The sequence below is a fragment of the Doryrhamphus excisus genome, linkage group LG16 (assembly GCF_037039965.1).
Source record: "Doryrhamphus excisus strain RoL-2023G ecotype Guam linkage group LG16, RoL_Dexc_Guam_v1.1, whole genome shotgun sequence".
NCBI classification, from domain to species: domain Eukaryota; kingdom Metazoa; phylum Chordata; class Actinopteri; order Syngnathiformes; family Syngnathidae; genus Doryrhamphus; species Doryrhamphus excisus.
This window is the reverse complement of record NC_136372.1, coordinates 3,786,688-3,806,687: the sequence shown is the minus strand read 5'-3', so window position 1 is coordinate 3,806,687 and position 20,000 is coordinate 3,786,688. Positions and strand designations below refer to the sequence as shown.

Here is a 20,000-nt window from a genome sequence, read left to right as displayed (position 1 = left end):
TGAGAGTTGGTTTTTTTTGCATTCGGTGCTTAAAAACAGCAGGGAGCTCTTTTCATATCAAGGATCTTTGACAGTAAGTGCCTAAAAACAGCAGTGAGAACATTTTCTATAGAGGATCTGTGACTAAAGTTTTCTGGATTAGGTGCTTACAAATAGAGGATCTTTGATGACAGGTTATTGGCAGGAGTGTTTTGCCATAAATGCTTAAAAACAGTATGTCACCCTTTTTTTTCCCATATAGAGGATCTTTAATGGGTTTTTTATTTTTGCATTAAATGCTTAAAAACAGCAGGGAACTCTTCAAATAGAGGATCTTTGATGAGAGCTTATTTAGCAGTCGTGCTTAAAAACAGCAGGCAACTCTTATCACAGCAAGAAGTGCTCTTGTTTTTGCTTGTTTGTTTTTTTTGCTTATTTGTTTAAATATCATCAATTTAGGGGGTAAAAATGTTAAAATGTTACATTTTGACACCAAATATGGCAATAATAAAGAGAAACATATGTACATGAAAAGTCATACTAATGTGAATGCGTGACTGAGCATCCAGCCAATTATGATCTCCCTGATGACGTCAGAGGACGTTTTAACTATTCCCACCGTCACAAGACCACCTAACAGGTCCACAATGAAGGAGGAAGGTGGTCTTCTTCACGGACTTTCTGGATCAGCGGAGACTTTGATCCGAGAACCTGACCCATTTCTGTCCTCTTTTAACTTCGCACGGAATCTAACCTCGCATCCTTGCGACGCCCAGTTGTCCTAATGGGAAAGTGGACCAGCAGAGGATGAGGAAGATGAAGAGAAGGAGGAGGAGAGCGGGTCCGATGGAGATCCATGCAGAACCTTGAGCCCATGGAGACATGGCACAGCGGTTCCTGTCGTCCGCCTTCATGCTGACTGTGTCTCTGTCCTGCACCTACCTGTGCTACAGCATCATATTCGGCCGCACGGCCGTCATGACGGGTCGGTCATACGAGAGGAACCGATGCCCGCCGATCAGGCAAGCAGGCGGGAAGAAACTTCTCGCCCAGTCGGACCAGTGCGCTTGGCTGGGGGTGCGCACCTCCGCAGCCCGGCCCGATTCTCCTCCTCTTCCGCCTCTTTCTCCGGTCCGCTGGGGCGACGCGAAGGCTAAAAACTCCAGTTCGGCGCAGAAATTCGGGAATAAGAAGCTTCCCAGCGCCTTGATAGTTGGGGTGAAGAAAGGAGGAACCAGGGCGGTGCTGGAGTTCATCAGGATCCACCCGGACGTCCGCGCACTCGGAACTGAGCCGCATTTTTTCGACAGGAACTACGACAGAGGACTAGACTGGTACAGGTGGGCGAAAAAACTTTTATTTTTTAACCATTTAAATATTTATCATATGCTTAATTCATAAAAAAAATTAGCATATTTAATGCGGCGTTCATGGGGACTTGTTGAAATGACTTCCGGCTGACTTGACACGTCATGATTCATTAGGGACGTCCAACTGGTGGCCCGCGGGCTAAATCACATTCTCTGAGACGTAAGTTGTTTGGCATTGAACGTCACTTTAATTTTTTAACAAATCGACAACAATTAAACCCGCCCCCGATTACGTCATCAAGTCCTGGTCTACCATCTGATTATTTTTTTTATGGCGCTTATCCTCACAAGGGTCATCAGGGGTATGCTGGAGCCTACCACAGCTAACTACGGGCAAGTGGCAGGGTATTATAGTAACTTAAATTGAATAATGATTAGGACTGCATGAGAAAGTGGGAGTGATACTGAAGTAGGCCTGATTATTTTCTTTGTTGATTAATTCATTCATTTTCTATGGCTTATCCTCACAAGGGTGCTGGAGCCTATCACAGCTAACTACGGGCAAGAGGCAGGGTATTATAGTAACTTAATTGAATAATGATTAGGACTGCATGAGAAAGCGGGAGTGATACTGAAGTAGGCCTGATTATTTTCTTTGTTTGTTAATTTATTCATTTTCTACCGCTTATCCTCACAAGGGTGCTGGAGCCTATCACAGCTAACTACAGGCAAGAGGAAGGGTATTATAGTTAATTAAATTGAATAATGATTTGGACTGCATGAGAAAGTGGCGAGTGATACTGAAGTAGGCCTGATTATTTTCTTTGTTAATTTATTCATTTTCTACGCTTATTCTCACAAGGGTGCTGGAGCCTATCACAGCTAACTACGGGCAAACGGCAGGGTATTATAGTAACTTAAATTGAATAATGATTAGGACTGCATGAGAAAGCGGGAGTGATACTGAAGTAGTCCTGATTATTTTCTTTGTTTGTTAATTTATTCATTTTCTACCGCTTATCCTCACAAGGGTGCTGGAGCCTATCCCAGCTAACTTCGGGCAAGAGGCAGGGTATTATAGTAACTTAAATTGAATAATGATTAAGACTGCATGAGAAAGCGGGAGTGATACTGAAGTAGGCCTGATTATTTTCTTTGTTAATTTATTCATTTTCTACGCTTATTCTCACAAGGGTGCTGGAGCCTATCACAGCTAACTACAGGCAAGAAGAAGGGTATTATAGTAAATTAAATTGAATAATGATTTGGACTGCATGAGAAAGTGGCGAGTGATACTGAAGTAGGCCTGATTATTTTCTTTAATTTATTCATTTTCTACCGCTTATCCTCACAAGGGTGCTGGAGCCTATCACAGCTAACTATGGGCAAGAGGCAGGGTATTATAGTAACTTAAATTTAATAATGATTAGGACTGCATGAGAAAGTGGCGAGTGATACTGAAGCATTTCTACCGCTTATCCTCACGAGAGTGCTGGAGCCTATCACAGCTAACTACGGGCAAGTGGCAGGGTTTTATAGTAACTTATATTGAATAATGATTAGGACTGCATGAGAAAGTGGCGAGTGATACTGAAGTAGGCCTGATTATTTTCTATTTTTATCCTCACGAGGGTGCTGGAGCCTATCCCAGCTGTCTAATTAGCATATTAGCATTCCTTTGATATCCTGTCTAAAGTTTTAAAGGGAAAACATTTGGAAAACATAGTTTTTTTGTTGGAGGCTGAGACTCCTATCGTTTTAGGGGACAGCAGTTGCATTCAAGGACCCCAACACTTCCTGCGCTTCGGGCGTCATCGTCAGTCCGGGAGACACGACAAGCGTTTCACATGAATTGGGTTTCCTAGCGGGGCGAGCGTGTGCATCGGTCTAAAGTGAAAAGCATGTCAAGCCGACGCAAAAGTCGCGAAAGTGCCCCGACTACAAATGATTGCACTCAAACATTCCCGGCGTCATGTTTGATTACGTTTGATGCTCGGAGGCGTTGCACGCTGTCCGGTTTTGTGGTAAACACAACACGGAGCTAGTCAACTGATGACAGCCAGATTCCCCGCCGACAGCTAATCTCTTGATTTAAGGCATTGAAATGCTGCGGGTTTGATGCCGTCGTCTTCACTTTCATTTCATTTCAGCTCCTAGCGTGGATTTGATGCATGACTCCCGTCATCAATTAGGAAATACATCACTGATTGGAAATATTGAATAATATTGTCAAACTCCGGGTCAATGGCATTGATCACCGTTTGGTACCGACCTCAGGAGAGGATCAGGTCAGGGTCGTTAGGCTTTTAACTAATTGACAGCAACTGGCAGAGGAGAACCACACGCTTTTTTTTTAATTGGCACATTCTAAAAGTATAATTTAACACAAAAATTAAAAATCAGTAATAATTTTACAGGAATAAAGTCAAAATATTCAACAATTAAAATATAATGAGAAAAAGTCTGAATTTCTTAATGTTGTGATATCATTGTGCGAGCATAAAGTTGAAATATTAAAAAAAATACTTTAATATTCATAATGTTATGAGACACAAACAAAATGATTGGAAAAAGTTCCGAAAAAGTTATTTTACAAACATAAAGTGATGATGGAAATAAAGTCAAAATTATAGCAGAAATTGACAAAAAATCTCTGTAATTTTATGACAAAGTTAAAAAAAAAAGTTATTTTTTTAAGGAGAAAAAAAAGTTTTAAAAAATTGTTTTATGAGAATAAACCTGTAATATAATGAGAGCAAATAATGCCATTTAAGTGGGACAGAGTTGAAATATTCTTTAATTTTTTTTTAATAGTCACCTTATGAGCATCAAACAAAACAAAGTTGTAATTTTAAAGAACTTACGTAGTTTGAGGAAAAAGTTATAATAATATGGGAATAAAGTCTGTATATTATGGAAATTAAGTCATAAAATTACGGAAAAAAAATACAAAGATTATTTAAGACCAAAGAAACAATAAAAAAAAAAGCTAATATGGTGGGAAAAAGGTCAAAAACTTACATTTGTAAGACTAAAAGACTTTTTCATCTATCACAAAGCTGATATGAAGTTAACATTTTTGAAAAATCAGCAGTAATTTTACAGGTATAAAGTCAAAATATTCAACAATTGAAATCGAATGAGGAAAAAGTCGGAATGTTTTAATGATATGAGAAGAAATGTCATTGTAGTTGAAATATTAAAAAATACTTTAACATTCATAATGTTATGAAACACAAACAAAACAATGATTAAAAGTTATAATGTTTGGAAAATTAGGTTTCAGAAAAGTTATATTACAAGAATAGAGTGATTATGGAAATAAAGTCAAAATTACAGCAGAAATTGACAAAATAAAGTAAAATAAAAGTTATAATCTAAGGAGAATTTTTTTTTTAACTTTACAAGAATAAACCTGTAATATTATGAGGACAAATAATGTCCTTTAAGTTGCATAGAGTTGATATATTCTTTTTTTTTTGTTAAAAAAAATTTAATAGTCACATTATGAGCATTAAACTAAACAAAGTTGTAAGTTTAGGGAAATTAGGTTGAGGAAAAAGTTATAATAATATAGGAATAAAGTCATAAAATTACGGAAAAAAAATACAAAGATTATTTAAGACCAAAGAAACAATAAAAAACAACAAATATGGTTGGAGAAAATGTCAAAAATCTATGGAGAAAAAATATTGTAACTTTACAAGAATAAACCTGTAATATTATGAGGACAAATAATGTCCTTTAAGTTGCATAGAGTTTAAATATTCTATAAAAAAAAAATAATAGTCACATTATGAGCATTAAACTAAAAGTTGTAATTTTAGGTAAATTAGGTTGAGGAAAAAGTTATAATAATATAGGAATAAAGTCTGTATATTATGGAAATTAAGTCATAAAATTACAGAAAAAAAACAAAGATTATTTAAGATGAAAGAACCAAAAAAAACAGCAAATATGGTGGGGGTAAAAAACGGAAAAAACTTAAATATGTAAGACTAAAAGACTAACATCACAAAGCTGATATGCAGTTTTATTTCTTGTAATATACTTTGGGCCCCACCCCGGCTTTGTAGAACCCTGTTAGTTCTTGAGTTCGACACAACCCCCCCCCCCCCCCCCCCCCGGAAAGATCAAAGTAAACCACGTTGCGTCCTGAAAGGGCATCCTTCAGCCGCGCTATCGATTCCGCAGGATGCACTTTCCAGGTAAAAGAAGCGCTAAAAGTTGCATGAGCGTGGCGGCAACAAATACTCTCCATGTCGGCGTTAATTGGCTCGGGGAGGCAGTGAACTGTCATCAGGAAGAAGCTTGATGAGGACAGGAAGTTAGATGGTTCTCATTTAGGTCACCAAAACTGGGGGAGATGGAAGAGATGTAATTCTGCATGAATTGTTAAAGAGCCGTGAACTATGTATGCTTAATAACAAGTCATTGGGATGTGACTGTGGGCGGCCATTTTTATTCCAGTATATCTTCTCAAGGGACAATACTGGATGAAGTAAACTTGGGTACACTTTAGAGTAGTCAGCGTACAGCTAGTATAGCAGTACAGATTGATGTTCTGAGGAGTCAGCACAGTATGTCAAAGTCCGGAGTTGCACGAGTGCTGCCGGCACTGGGGGAGCATGAAGCATGAATTCCAACCAACACAGAATGTCACAGTCCGAGGCTGCACGAGTGCTGCCGGCGCTGGGGGAGCATGAAGCATGAATTCCAACCAACACAGAATGTCACAGTCCGGAGCTGCACGAGTGCTGCCGGCGCTGGGGGAGCATGAAGCATGAATTCCAACCATTTTGTGATGCGGAAACTCGGCTTCACTGGCATATTTAGAACATAAGAGGACCCGACACCGCTCCAAGATCATCAAGCTGAAGGCCAAAGTGTGTCTGCTCCACACCTGAGGCATACTCAATGAACCGTTTCTCCCTCAGTGCCGGAAGCACTTGTGCAGCCCAGTTATCAAAATAGTTATTACAAAAGCCCAGTGTGTTTCCTCCACACCTGTGGGGCATACTCAATGAACCGTTTCTCCCTCAGCGCCGGCAGCACTCGTGCAGCCCAGTTATCAACATAGTTATTACAAAAGGCCAGTGTGTTTCCTCCACACCTGTGGGGCATACTCAATGAACCATTTCTCCCTCGGTGCTGGCAGCACTCTGTGACAGTCCGAAGCTGCACGAGTGCTGCCGGCACCGAGGGAGAAATGGTTCATTGAGTCGCTGGGGGAGCATGAAACATGAATTCCAACCACTTTGTGATACGGAAACTGAGCTTCACTGGCATATTTAGAACATAAGGGGACCCGACACCGCTCCAAGATCATCAAACTGAAGGCCAAAGTGTGTCTCCTCCACACCCCCAATGAACCGTTTCTCCCTCAATGCCGGCAGCACTCGTGGAGCCCAGTTATCAACATAGTTATTACAAAAGGCCAGTGTGTTTCCTCCACACCTGTGGGGCATACTCAATGAACCGTTTCTCCCTCAGTGCCGGCAGCACTCGTGCAGCCCAGTTATCAACATAGTTATCACAAAAGCCCAGTGTGTTTCCTCCACACCTGTGGGGCGTACTCAATGAACCGTTTCTCCCTCAGTGCCGGCAGCACTCGTGCAGCCCAGTTATCAACATAGTTATTACAAAAGCCCAGTGTGTTTCCTCCACACCTGTGGGGCATACTCAATGAACCGTTTCTCCCTCAGCGCCGGCAGCACTCGTGCAGCCCAGTTATCAACATAGTTATTACAAAAGCCCAGTGTGTTTCCTCCACACCTGTGGGGCATACTCATTGAACCGTTTCTCCTTCAGCGCCGGCAGCACTCGTGCAGCCCAGTTATCAACATAGTTATTACAAAAGGCCAGTGTGTTTCCTCCACACCTGTGGGGCGTACTCAATTAACCGTTTCTCCCTCGGTGCCGGCAGCACTCGTGGAGCCCAGTTATCAACATAGTTATTACAAAAGCCCAGTGTGTTTCCTCCACACCTGTGGGGCATACTCAATGAACCGTTTCTCCCTCAGTGCCGGCAGCACTCGTGCAGCCCAGTTATCAACATAGTTATTACAAAAGGCCAGTGTGTTTCCTCCACACCTGTGGGGCGTACTCAATTAACCGTTTCTCCCTCGGTGCCGGCAGCACTCGTGGAGCCCAGTTATCAACATAGTTATTACAAAAGGCCAGTGTGTTTCCTCCACACCTGTGGGGCGTACTCAATGAACTGTTTCTCCCTCAGTGCCGGCAGCACTCGTGCAGCCCAGTTATCAACATAGTTATAAGTAAATCTAAAGCTTATTTTATGTGAGCTGCGTACTTATACTGCACCATGCTAGATCATGTGATCCCAACACCCCCCTCTTTGGAGTACCAACATGTCTACCGTGATCAAATCCTGTCTGAGCCCCCCCCCCCTTCGCCTCACCTCCTGTGTCTCTGCATTCCTACTTCCCCAACATCCAAGCGAAGACCGAAGCCAGAGGAAGATGATGTGTCGGCCCGCCTGCTCTTCATCTATAAATACCCTTGGCCGCCACATTGCTGCAGGCGCTACAGTAACGTCGCTAGTGCATGGAAAGTTTACGCCTGCTGCTGCTGCTGCTGCTGCTGCGTATTAACATTTTGGTTGTGACGGGTATGATTTATTTATGATTATGAATACTTCCGATGGTGATATCAACACGTGATGTTGGGTGGTCGCTCGGTCTTGGATTTCCTCAGCAGTCAGAGGGGCGGTTCATCGGGCTGGCATCGGATTAGGAAGTAAACAAAGATTGGTACTATCTTGGGGGGCGGATGTTTATGATTTTTTTTGGTTCAACTGCTACATTTCCTTAAAAGAATCTATTTTGGAGTTGTTTTTTTACATTTGTTGGATGGTGCCATCGAATGTAAACATCATATTTCATAGCTTTTAATGAGAAGGACGCTTATTTTCGACAAGAGTATTAGGGCCACCCTAAAAACTACTGTAAGCTTTTTTTTTAGACATTATACTCATGAGGTGGAAACTTCTCATGAATGTTGGATATTGACACCAAAACAGTAAAAAAAAAATTGAAGAATTAAGCAATAGTCAACTTTTAGTGAGGAAAAAAAGTCATATTTCAATAAAAACAAGTGAAAAAAATATATAACTAATAATTCATTTTCTACTGCTTATCCTCACAACATTTTTGACTTTTTATATTGTAATTTTGACATTTTATCTCATAATTTTGACTTTTTATCTCGTTATTTCAACTTTCTAGTTCATTATTTCGAGCTTCTTATCTCAAAATTTTGACTTTTTATCTTGTAATTTCAACTATCTGGTAATTTTGACTTTTTATCTCATAATTTTGACTTTATCTTATTTCGACTTTCTATCTCATTAGTTCGACCTTCTTATCTCAAAATTTTGACTTTTTATCTTATTTCGACTATCTGGTCATTTTGACTTATTATCTCATAATTTCGACTTTATATCTTATTTCGACTTTCTATCTCCGTTCGACCTTATCTCAAAATTTCGACTTTTTATCTTGTTATTTCGACTTTTTATCTCCTTATTTCAACTTTCTATCTCATTATTTCTAATTTTTATCTCATTATTATGACTTTCTCTCTCATAATTTTGAGTTTCTTATCTCAAAATGTTGACTTTTTATCTTGTAATTTCGACTATCTGGTAATTTTGACTTTTTATCTCATAATTTCGACTTTTTATCTCGTTATTTTGACTTTCTATCTCGTTATTTCGAGCTTCTTGTCTTGTTATTTTGACTTTTTATCTTATTTTGACTTTTTATCTTGTAATTTTGACTTTTTATCTTGTTATTTCGACTTTTCATCTCCTTATTTCGACTTTTTATCTCTTTATTTCAACTTTCTATCTCATTATTTCTAATTTTTATCTCATTATTATGACTTTCTATCTCAATTTCGAGTTTCTTATCTCAAAATGTTGACTTTTTATCTTGTAATTTCGACTATCTGGTAATTTTGACTTTATCTCATAATTTCGACTTTTTATCTCATTATTTTCACTTTCTATCTCATTATTTCGAGCTTCTTATCTTGTTATTTTGACTTTTTATCTTATTTTGACTTTTTATCTTGTAATTTTGACTTTTTATCTCATAATTTTGACTTTTTATCTTGTTATTTCGACTTTTCATCTCCTTATTTCGACTTTTTATCTCCTTATTTCAACTTTCTATCTCATTATTTCTAATTTTTATCTCATTATTATGACTTTCTATCTCATAATTTCGAGTTTCTTATCTCAAAATGTTGACTTTTTATCTTGTAATTTCGACTATCTGGTAATTTTGACTTTTTATCTCATAATTTCGACTTTTTATCTCGTTATTTTGACTTTCTATCTCGTTATTTCGAGCTTCTTATCTTGTTATTTTGACTTTTTAGCTTGTAATTTTGACTTTTTAGCTTGTAATTTTGACTTTTTAGCTTGTAATTTTGACTTTTTAGCTTGTAATTTTGACTTTTTTTCTCTTTATTTCAACTTTCTATCTCATTATTTCTAATTTTTATCTCATTATTATGACTTTTTCTCTCATAATTTCAACTTTCTTATCTCGTAATTTTGACTTTCTTATCTCGTAATTTTGACTTTTTATCTCGTTATTTTGACTTACCATTGGGATAAAAAAAAATTTCAGTGGCGGAAACGGGCTTCCATACAAATTTGAAGGTTTTACCAATAAGAAAAATGCAAAATACAGCATTTTCTTTGTAAAATGTTCAAATATTTTTCCCATAATTCATGTTCTTGTGATAATTTGATGAGTTTTCATGCATATTTTACTCCCTTAAGTCCTTTTTATCGCTGCATTGTGAAGTTTTAGACTTCATTTGGTGGCTGAGTCCTTCCCCTGTGACGGGTGTTAATGGTACGGCCCTCAGATGGTTTCATTTCAATGTCTGATTGCTTTGCAAGTGTCAGTCATCCTCCCCCACACCCCGTCACCCCCCACACACCGTGAATAATTGTTATTTCAGAGAAAAGCCAGGGCCTGCGGTGGAACAGGATGAGTGTTTTTTTTTTTTTTTTTTTTTTCAAGTTTCAAGGTCAAAGCTATTATGGAATGTTAGAGAATGACTGGACTCTACTTAGACTTGGATGTTATTCATTCAAACTCGGAACTTTGCATGCCGATTTCTCGGGACCGTTCTCATCTGTCCGGATGAACCCTCACAGTCGTCTTGCTGGTTGATTAATGACCGGACGTCGTTACGGGGTCTAATTTTAGAGCGATACTTAAATAATGAAACAGCTCTCTTGACGCTCCATCTGTCATATACGCAAAAGAGGAAGCTGCCTTTTTTTTTTACCCCCCATCTTTTTTTACGAGGTGCAGAGACTGAGACGTTATGAGAATCGCTCAAGTTTGAGCACATTTTCTCTCTCCGCACTCAACCTTAACTTTTATTCCCAGAATGGTGTCTGTGGGTTTTTTGGTGTGGGGGGGTGGGTGGGGTATTTCAGGACAAATGATGCGTGATTTTTGCTCAAGTTAGTTTCTTAAAAGTGAGGAGAGCACTTTGAGAAGCACCATTAGGATTGTCTGAGTGTTAGGAGAATGGTTTGACCCGAATGTGAACACCTGTCTCTTGCTAATGAACACCTTCACCTTTGTCTTCGGGGGGGGGGGGATTTAAAGACAAATAGAAAGATCTGCTCTTGAATTAGTTACTGCTTAAACGCTTAAATGTATTATTTTTACAAAGAATTTTTTTTAAGACAAAAAAAAATCTATCATATTTCACCTCTATAGTGATAATCATTATCTTAAAATTAGCATATTCATCTCTAGGTCACTGGTGTGTATGAGTGTGATTGACCGGAAGAAAAGCTCTGACAGACATGGAAAGAAGTCGTTGGTTTTCGCGTATATGGTACGTGCTGTAATTATTCTGGGGCTGTTTATTTACCTGAAGCGCAAAGTGGTCAGGTCGATAATTGGAAGCAGGAGAGGTTATTCCCCAAATGTGAGAACTCATAAATAAAATTAAAAAAAAAGTTGAAAAAAAATTTTTTTTTTAATTTTTAAAACTTTTTAAACTTTTTTTAACTTTGAAAAAAAATAAACAGTAATAATGATTTTGGAGTGCAGGAGAACGTGGAAATGAAAATAAGTATATTGCACAACACAGCAAAAACAGAACCAATGTTGAAAAAAAAAATTATTTTTATTTTTAAAAACTTTTTAAACTTTTTTTTTTTTTTACTTTTTAAAAAAAAAAAGTTGAAGCCCAAAGTGGTCAGGTTGATAATTGGAAGCAGGAGAGGTTATTTCCCAAATGTAAAATTAAAAAAAAAATTGAAAAAATAAAAAAAAAATTTTTTTTTTTAATTTTTAAAACTTTTTAAACTTTTTTTAACTTTGAAAAAAATTAAACTGTAATAATGATTTTGGAGTGGAGTAGAACGTGTAAATGAAAATAAGTATATTGCACAACACAGCAAAAACAGAACCAATGTTGTCCACATCTATTATTGCCAATATTTGCACCCGCCATTAAAATATTAAGACTAATCGAAAAATTTTAAGAATTTACATGTTGCATTGTTGGATCTTAAGTAAGTACTAAGTAGAGTTTTAAAATGCAAAGAGACAAAACAGTAAAGAAACAAAAAGAAATTTTGAGTTAGCAATTTCACATAGCCATGTGCCGTTTGACGCCCCTGCACGACCTGAAACTCCATTGTTTCTTCCTTCGGAGGAAAAAATTGAGTTTCAAATTGTGCATCTCCATTGTTCCACTGAAGAAAGACACAATGGAGCTTCATGTTGTGCAGGGGCGTCAAACAAGATAAACTGCTAACTCGGCTTGTTTACATTTAAGTCATTTTCCTATAATTGGACGACTCTATCAGTTTATTAAAAAAAAAATCATCCAACTCTCATATATATAGTATACGCCACAAAATGACAAGGGCCATTCTTTCTACTTTATGATAAACAGACAAGCCGCAGAGCATTTTAAGGGCAATTAGACCTCTGATGGTCTGTGCTGAGCCCTTCTTAAGTCCACTTTTCTGTCCGTCGATCCGTCTTGAGATTCTTAATTGGGCAGAGAGTCACCTTCTTGTTGTTGTTGATGTGGAAGTGGTTTTTTTTTTTATCTCCGTGGATGCACACGTTGCTGTCGTTTCGCGTACAGCTTACTTAATAAGGACTCTTCGCGACTTTGAATTAAACATGTTCACGTCATCTTCTTCCCTCCATAACGATGGAGCATCGTCCGCAGGGAAAGCAGCTTGAACCCGAGACCCGCCGCCGCTTCCACGGCGTCACCTGAGATAAATCGTTGAGAGACTCAGCCAGCGGGGGCTTTCTAAGGATGGAGTGGGGGAGGGCGAGGAGGGGGAGGGGGGGGGGGTGTTACGTGTCGCCTAAACCGGTGCTCATTAAGTGAGGGACGAAGCAGACGTCTCTCGAGCCAAAGTACAGAGGGAGGAGACTTGGACTGTAGACTTCTGTCCTTTTTGGTTTTGTCCTTCCTGGTGTCCGTTTTCACACGTCGCCGTCAATTAATTGTTTACTTTTAGTTTTATGGAACTAAAATCCACTTTTTAATATCCATTTTCCAAAAAATGTTGTATAACTACATGTATACATACATGTAAATGGCCTATGGGGCAGGTATAATTGTGCCCTTTGAACTCTGCCTAGCAACAAGTGACTTGTGAGGGAAGTCCAATATCGATATCGATATATTTTTTTTGTGATAATGAAAACGATATTGAATGCTGTATATAATAAGTGTTCTTCCCACTACAGGAGATTTGTCATGTGATATGTCACATATTGGTATCGGTATCGGCTGATATCGGTATCGGAAATTGAGAGTTGGACAATATTAGCATATCGTTTTTTTGGCAAAAAAAGCCAATATCAGACATCCATCATGGATCAGTTTATTTTTTATTTATTTTAATTTTATTGGATCAAGCCGAATTAGCACACAGGCCTCACAGCTAGGAAACCCGAGTTCGATTCCACTGACGGACATCTCTGTGTGGAGTTTGCATGTTCTCCCCGTGCATACGTGGGTTTTTAGCGGTTTCCTCCCACATTCCAAAAACATGCTAGGCTAATTAGCGACTCCAAATTGTCCATAGGTATGAATGTGAGTGTGAATGGTTGTTTGTCTATATGTGCCCTGTGATTGGCTGGCCACCAGTCCAGGGCGTACCCCGCCTCTCGCCCGAAGACAGCTGGGATAGGCTCCAGCACCCTTGTGAGGATAAGCAGTAGAAAACGAATGAATGAAACTCAAGTGTTGTAATCAGAGTTGGGGGAAGGACAAGGAAGATTCTCCTCTCATTCCGTGTGGAAGTGGTGCATTTTTAAGAAGCCAAAAATGCACCACTTCCACACAGAATGAGAAAGAAAAGGTTCTCCTCTCATCCGTTTTGGAAGTGGTGCATTTTTAAGAAGCCAAAAATGCACCACTTCCGCATTTTTAAGAAGCCAAAAATGCACCACTTCCACACGGAATGAGAAAGAAAAGGTTCTCCTCTCATTTTTGGCTTCTTAAAAATGCGGTAGAAAATGAATGAATGAATCTGTGCCCTGTGATTGGCTGGCCACCAGTCCAGGGTGTACCCCACCCCGACTCTCGCCCGAAGACAGCTGGGATAGGCTCCAGCACCCTTGTGAGGATAAGCAGTAGAAAACGAATGAATGAAACTCAAGTGTTGTAATCAGAGTTGGGGGAAGGACAAGGGAGATTCTCCTCTCATTCTGTGTGGAAGTGGTGCATTTTTAAGAAGCCAAAAATGCACCACTTCCACAACGGATGAGAGGAGAACCTTTTCTTTCTCATTCTGTGTGGAAGTGGTGCATTTTTGGCTTCTTAAAAATGCACCACTTCCGCATTTTTAAGAAGCCAAAAATGCACCACTTCCACACGGAATGAGAAAGAAAAGGTTCTCCTCTCATTTTTGGCTTCTTAAAAATGCGGTAGAAAATGAATGAATGAATCTGTGCCCTGTGATTGGCTGGCCACCAGTCCAGAGTGTACCCCACCCCGCCTCTTGCCCGAAGACAGCTGGGATAGGCTCCAGCACCCTTGTGAGGATAAGCAGTAGAAAACGAATGAATGAAACTCAAGTGTTGTAATCAGAGTTGGGGGAAGGACAAGGAAGATTCTCCTCTCATTCTGTGTGGAAGTGGTGCATTTTTGGCTTCTTAAAAATGCACCACTTCCACAACGGATGAGAGGAGAACCTTTTCTTTCTCATTCTGTGTGGAAGTGGTGCATTTTTGGCTTCTTAAAAATGCACCACTTCCGCATTTTTAAGAAGCCAAAAATGCACCACTTCCACACAGAATGAGAAAGAAAAGGTTCTCCTCTCATTTTTGGCTTCTTAAAAATGCGGTAGAAAATGAATGAATGAATCTGTGCCCTGTGATTGACTGGCCACCAGTCCAGGGTGTACCCCACCCCGACTCTCGCCCGAAGACAGCTGGGATAGGCTCCAGCACCCTTGTGAGGATAAGCAGTAGAAAACGAATGAATGAAACTCAAGTGTTGTAATCAGAGTTGGGGGAAGGACAAGGAAGATTCTCCTCTCATTCTGTGTGGAAGTGGGGCATTTTTGGCTTCTTAAAAGTGCACCACTTCCACACGGAATGAGAGGAGAATCTTCCTTGTCCTTCCCTGAGAAAGAAAAGGTTCTTCTCTCATCCGTTGTGGAAGTGGTGCATTTTTAAGAAGCCAAAAATGCACCACTTCCGCATTTTTAAGAAGCCAAAAATGCACCACTTCCACACGGAATGAGAAAGAAAAGGTTCTCCTCTCATTTTTGGCTTCTTAAAAATGCGGTAGAAAATGAATGAATGAATGTGTGCCCTGTGATTGGCTGGCCACCAGTCCAGAGTGTACCCCACCCCGCCTCTTGCCCGAAGACAGCTGGGATAGGCTCCAGCACCCTTGTGAGGATAAGCAGTAGAAAACGAATGAATGAAACTCAAGTGTTGTAATCAGAGTTGGGGGAAGGACAAGGAAGATTCTCCTCTCATTCTGTGTGGAAGTGGGGCATTTTTGGCTTCTTAAAAGTGCACCACTTCCACACGGAATGAGAGGAGAATCTTCCTTGTCCTTCCCTGAGAAAGAAAAGGTTCTTCTCTCATCCGTTGTGGAAGTGGTGCATTTTTAAGAAGCCAAAAATGCACCACTTCCGCATTTTTAAGAAGCCAAAAATGCACCACTTCCACACGGAATGAGAAAGAAAAGGTTCTCCTCTCATTTTTGGCTTCTTAAAAATGCGGTAGAAAATGAATGAATGAATCTGTTATCAGTATCGGTATTGGTCTTAAAAAGCAGGAAGTTATCGGTATTACCTGGTTTCTAATATTAATACAATTGGTTCTCATGCTCATAAAATCTTAAAGTATTGACTGTAAGATTACTGCTCTTTTTTTTTAATCAATTTTGTTGTTTATTGTCAGTTTTCTTGTTTAACTGTAGCTGATATAAAAGCCGCAAAACAGCCCCTGGACCGTATTTTGGACACCTTTGGTCAAGAATAGAGCCTAACCCATTGCAGCTTCAGAAGAAAATAATTGTTAATTGCAGCCTGAGAAAGTTGTTCCATAAAAAACAGCTTTCAATGAATGTTTGTCCTCTTCCTGCTTTTGGTAAACAAACAGCTGGGCTATAATTAGCATCTGCAGTAGTCCTTTGACCACCTTGTTTAAATAGCATTCCAAATCAATGCTTGTTGCTTGGATAAGGATAAATAATGGGCAACAAGAGGTAAACAAATATGTCTTCTTCCTGCAGCAGGGACATAAAAAAAACCGATGTGATGCTTTTCCACGGGACCCGTTTCTTCATGGCGACGGTGGGAAGGATTCGATTAAAAGCTAACCTTTCTCTCCAAGCTTTCACACTCGCGCCATAGGTTGCCTTTAAAGTCTCACAACTCCGCTATCGATCCGTTTTAGCAGTATTTATCTGTTAGTTGCCGGGTGTCTGGGGGTCGGAGGGTGGGAAGGCGGCGGGGGGGGGCGTACCTCGGGGCCACCGAGCACCTATTAATCTTTCATGAGAACGGCGCCTTTTGAAGCGAACACAAACAACAACTTGCGGCCATCTTCACAGCAGGTGCCACGTGTTGGTGCTTGTGTGTCGGTGTGTTGGTGTGTACGTTTCGGGGGTTGCGTGCGTGCGTGCGTGCGTGACGTGCCGCTTCCTTCCTTGAAGAAGAGAAGCGTCAAATGATAGAAGTGAGCGAATGCCACAGTGAGAGGTCGCTTATAGTTCAGCTTTAAATAGTACAGAAACACTGACAGATGTACTTAAACGCACCATTTAGTATAGCGTAGTGTACATACATTGTACCTATTACATTAGGTACACCTGCACCATCGATTTCAGTCCCGGATATCATTCATTCATTCATTCATTTTCTACCGCTTTTTCTTCACGAGGGTCGCGGGGGTGCTGGAGCCTATCCCAGCTGTCTTAAAAATGAGAAAGAAAAGGTTCTCCTCTCATTCTGTGTGGAAGTGGTGCATTTTTAAGAAGCCAAAAATGCACCACTTCCACACGGAATGAGAGGAGAACCTTCCTTGTCCCTTCCCCCAACTCTGATTACAACACTTAAGTTTCATTCATTCATTCGTTCGTTTTCTACCGCGAATCCTCACGAGGGTCGCGGGGGTGCTGGAGCCTATTCCAGCTGTCTTCGGGCAAGAGGCGGGGTACACCCTGGACTGGTGGCCAGCCAATCACAGGGCACATATAGACAAACAACCATTCACACTCACATTCATACCTATGGACAATTTGGAGTCGCTAATTAACCTAGCATGTTTTTGGAATGTGGGAGGAAACCGGAGTACCCGGAGAAAACCCACGCATGCACGGGGAGAACATGCAAACTCCACGCAGAGATGGCCGAGGGTGGAATCGAACTCGGGTCTCCGAGCTGTGTGGCCTGCACGCTAACGACTTGTCAATAGTCGATTTAATATACATATATATTAACCTAGCATGTTTTTGGAATGTGGGAGGAAACCGGAGTACCCGGAGAAAACCAACGCATGCACGGGAAGAATGTGCAAACTCCACACAGAGATGTCCGAGGGTGGAATCGAACTCGGGTCTCCGAGCTGTGTGGCCTGCGCGCTAACCACTTGTCAATAGTCGATTAATATACATATTAACCTAGCATGTTTTTGGAATGTGGGAGGAAACCGGAGTACCCGGAAAAAACCCACGCATGCACGGGGAGAACATGCAAACTCAACACAGACATGCCCGAGGGTGGACTCGAACCTGGGTGTCCTTGCTGTGTGTCCTGCGCGCTACCCACTCGTCAATAGTTGATGAATTGGAGAACTCTAGTTCAGTCTAGGAAACACGTTGAGGGTTCTGTTCAACGTTCCCAAGAGCGCCTTGACATCACTTCTGTTGTGAATTAAATAAAGTTAAATTGAATTGAAGCTGACTCATTGTTTTTTCTCCCGAAGGGGCCTCATGCCAAGAACTTTGGATAGCCAAATTACTCTGGAGAAGACTCCCAGCTACTTTGTCACCAGGGAAGCTCCTCGCCGTATCTCCAGCATGTCCCACCAGACCAAACTGATCGTGGTGGTTCGAAACCCGGTCACGAGAGCCATCTCGGACTACACGCAGACTCTTTCCAAGAAGCCCGACATCCCAACATTTGAGGAGTTAGCCTTCAAGAACCGGAGCCAGGGTCTGGTCGACACCTCCTGGAATGCCATCCGTATCGGGATGTATATCCTCCACCTGGAGAACTGGCTGCGCTACTTCCGTCTCTCCCAGATGCACTTTGTGAGCGGCGAGCGGCTCATCACGGACCCGGCCAGCGAAATGGGTCGTGTTCAGGACTTTTTGGGATTGAAGAGGATCATCTCGGATAAGCACTTCTACTTTAACAGAACCAAAGGCTTCCCGTGCCTGAAGAAACCGGAGAGCAGCGGCCAACCTCGATGCCTGGGGAAGTCCAAGGGCAGGACTCACGTCCAGATAGACCGGGAGGTCATCGAACAGCTGCAGGACTTTTATCGACCGTTCAATGTCAAATTCTTTGAAACTGTCGGACAAGACTTCAAGTGGGATTGAAAGTGACAGGATATTCTAAAATACTAAAGTACTCTTATGAGGACGTTTTAGCAGAAACACCAGAATACTTGACGCTATCTACAAGCTTCGGAATACCGAATTACTAGTTTCCACCGTCTGGTTCAGTTTGGTATTATATAAATATTCGGAAATATTGAAGGGTGCTAAAATAATAGTCAACTAAGAATCTTCATTTGGCGTCTTGTGTTCGGTATTGCGGTGTTTCATTCTGTAGCCTGTTTGTGATTGGGAACGGGAACGCAACTTGGACAAACTTGGCCCAAAATGCATTCCCAGGGATGTTTCCGAGATTTTGAGTGATGGGATTATTTGCTTTAATATTCTTAATCACATTAATAATAATAGTAATGACTATGGACTATGGACCGCGATACAATCAAAAGCCGAATCAGTTGTTAGCATTTAAAAATTCATTTGGCGTCTTGTGTTCGGTATTGCGGTGGTTCATTCTGTAGCCTGTTTGCGATTGGGAACGGGAACACAACTTGGACAAACTTGGCCTGAAATGCATTCCCAGGGATGTTTCCGAGATTTTGAGTGATGGGATTATTTGCTTTAATATTCTTAATCACATTAATAATAATAGTAATGACTATGGACTATGGACCGCGATACAATTAAAAGCCGAATCAGTTGTTAGCATTTAAAAATTAATTTGGCGTCTTGTGTTCGGTATTGCGGGGGTTCATTCTGTAGCCTGTTTGCGATTGGGAACGGGAACACAACTCAGACAAACTTGGCCTGAAATGCATTCCCAGGGATGTTTCCGAGATTTTGAGTGATGGGATTATTTGCTTTAAAATTCTTAATCACATTAATAATAATAGTAATGACTTATGGACCGCGATACAATGAAAAGCCGAATCAGTTGTTAGCATTTCAAAATTCATTTGGCGTCTTGTGTTCGGTATTGCGGTGGTTCATTCTGTAGCCTGTTTGCGATTGGGAATGGGAACACAACTTGGACAAACTTGGCCTGAAATGCATTCCCAGGGATGTTTCTGAGATTTTGAGTGATGGGATTATTTGCTTTAAAATTCTTAATCACATTAATAATAATAGTAATGACTATGGACTATGGACCGCAATACAATTAAAAGCCGAATCAGTTGTTAGCATTTAAAAATTAATTTGGCATCTTGTGTTCGGTATTGCGGTGTTTCATTCTGTAGCCTGTTTGCGATTGGGAACGGGAACACAACTAGGACAAACTTGGCCTGAAATGCATTCCCAGGGATGTTTCCGAGATTTTGAGTGATGGGATTATTTGCTTTAAAATTCTTAATCACATTAATAATAATAGTAATGACTATGGACTATGGACCGCAATACAATTAAAAGCCGAATCAGTTGTTAGCATTTAAAAATTAATTTGGCGTCTTGTGTTCGGTATTGCCGTGTTTCATTCTTTAGCCGGTTTGCGATTGCGTGACGGTAACACAACTCGGACAAACTTGGCCTGAAATGCATTCCCAGGTATCTTTCCGAGATTTTGAGTGATGGGATTATTTGCTTTAAAATTCTTAATCACATTAATAATAATAATAATGACTATGGACTATGGACCGCGATACAATTAAA

General features: G+C 40.4%; 1 protein-coding gene and 1 non-coding gene across 2 annotated transcripts in view; both read left to right on the top strand.

Moving 5' to 3' along the window:
• LOC131102751 (uncharacterized) overlaps positions 1-20,000 on the top strand; it is a 108,441-nt gene that overhangs the window by 78,855 nt on the left and 9,586 nt on the right. The window lies entirely within an intron of this gene.
• Positions 526-19,250, top strand: hs3st2 (heparan sulfate (glucosamine) 3-O-sulfotransferase 2). The gene is made up of 2 exons (XM_078797269.1): positions 526-1,319; positions 17,780-19,250. The coding sequence occupies exons 1-2, from the start codon at positions 862-864 to the stop codon at positions 18,396-18,398; spliced, it is 1,077 nt and encodes a 358-aa protein (XP_078653395.1). The 5' UTR covers positions 526-861; the 3' UTR covers positions 18,399-19,250.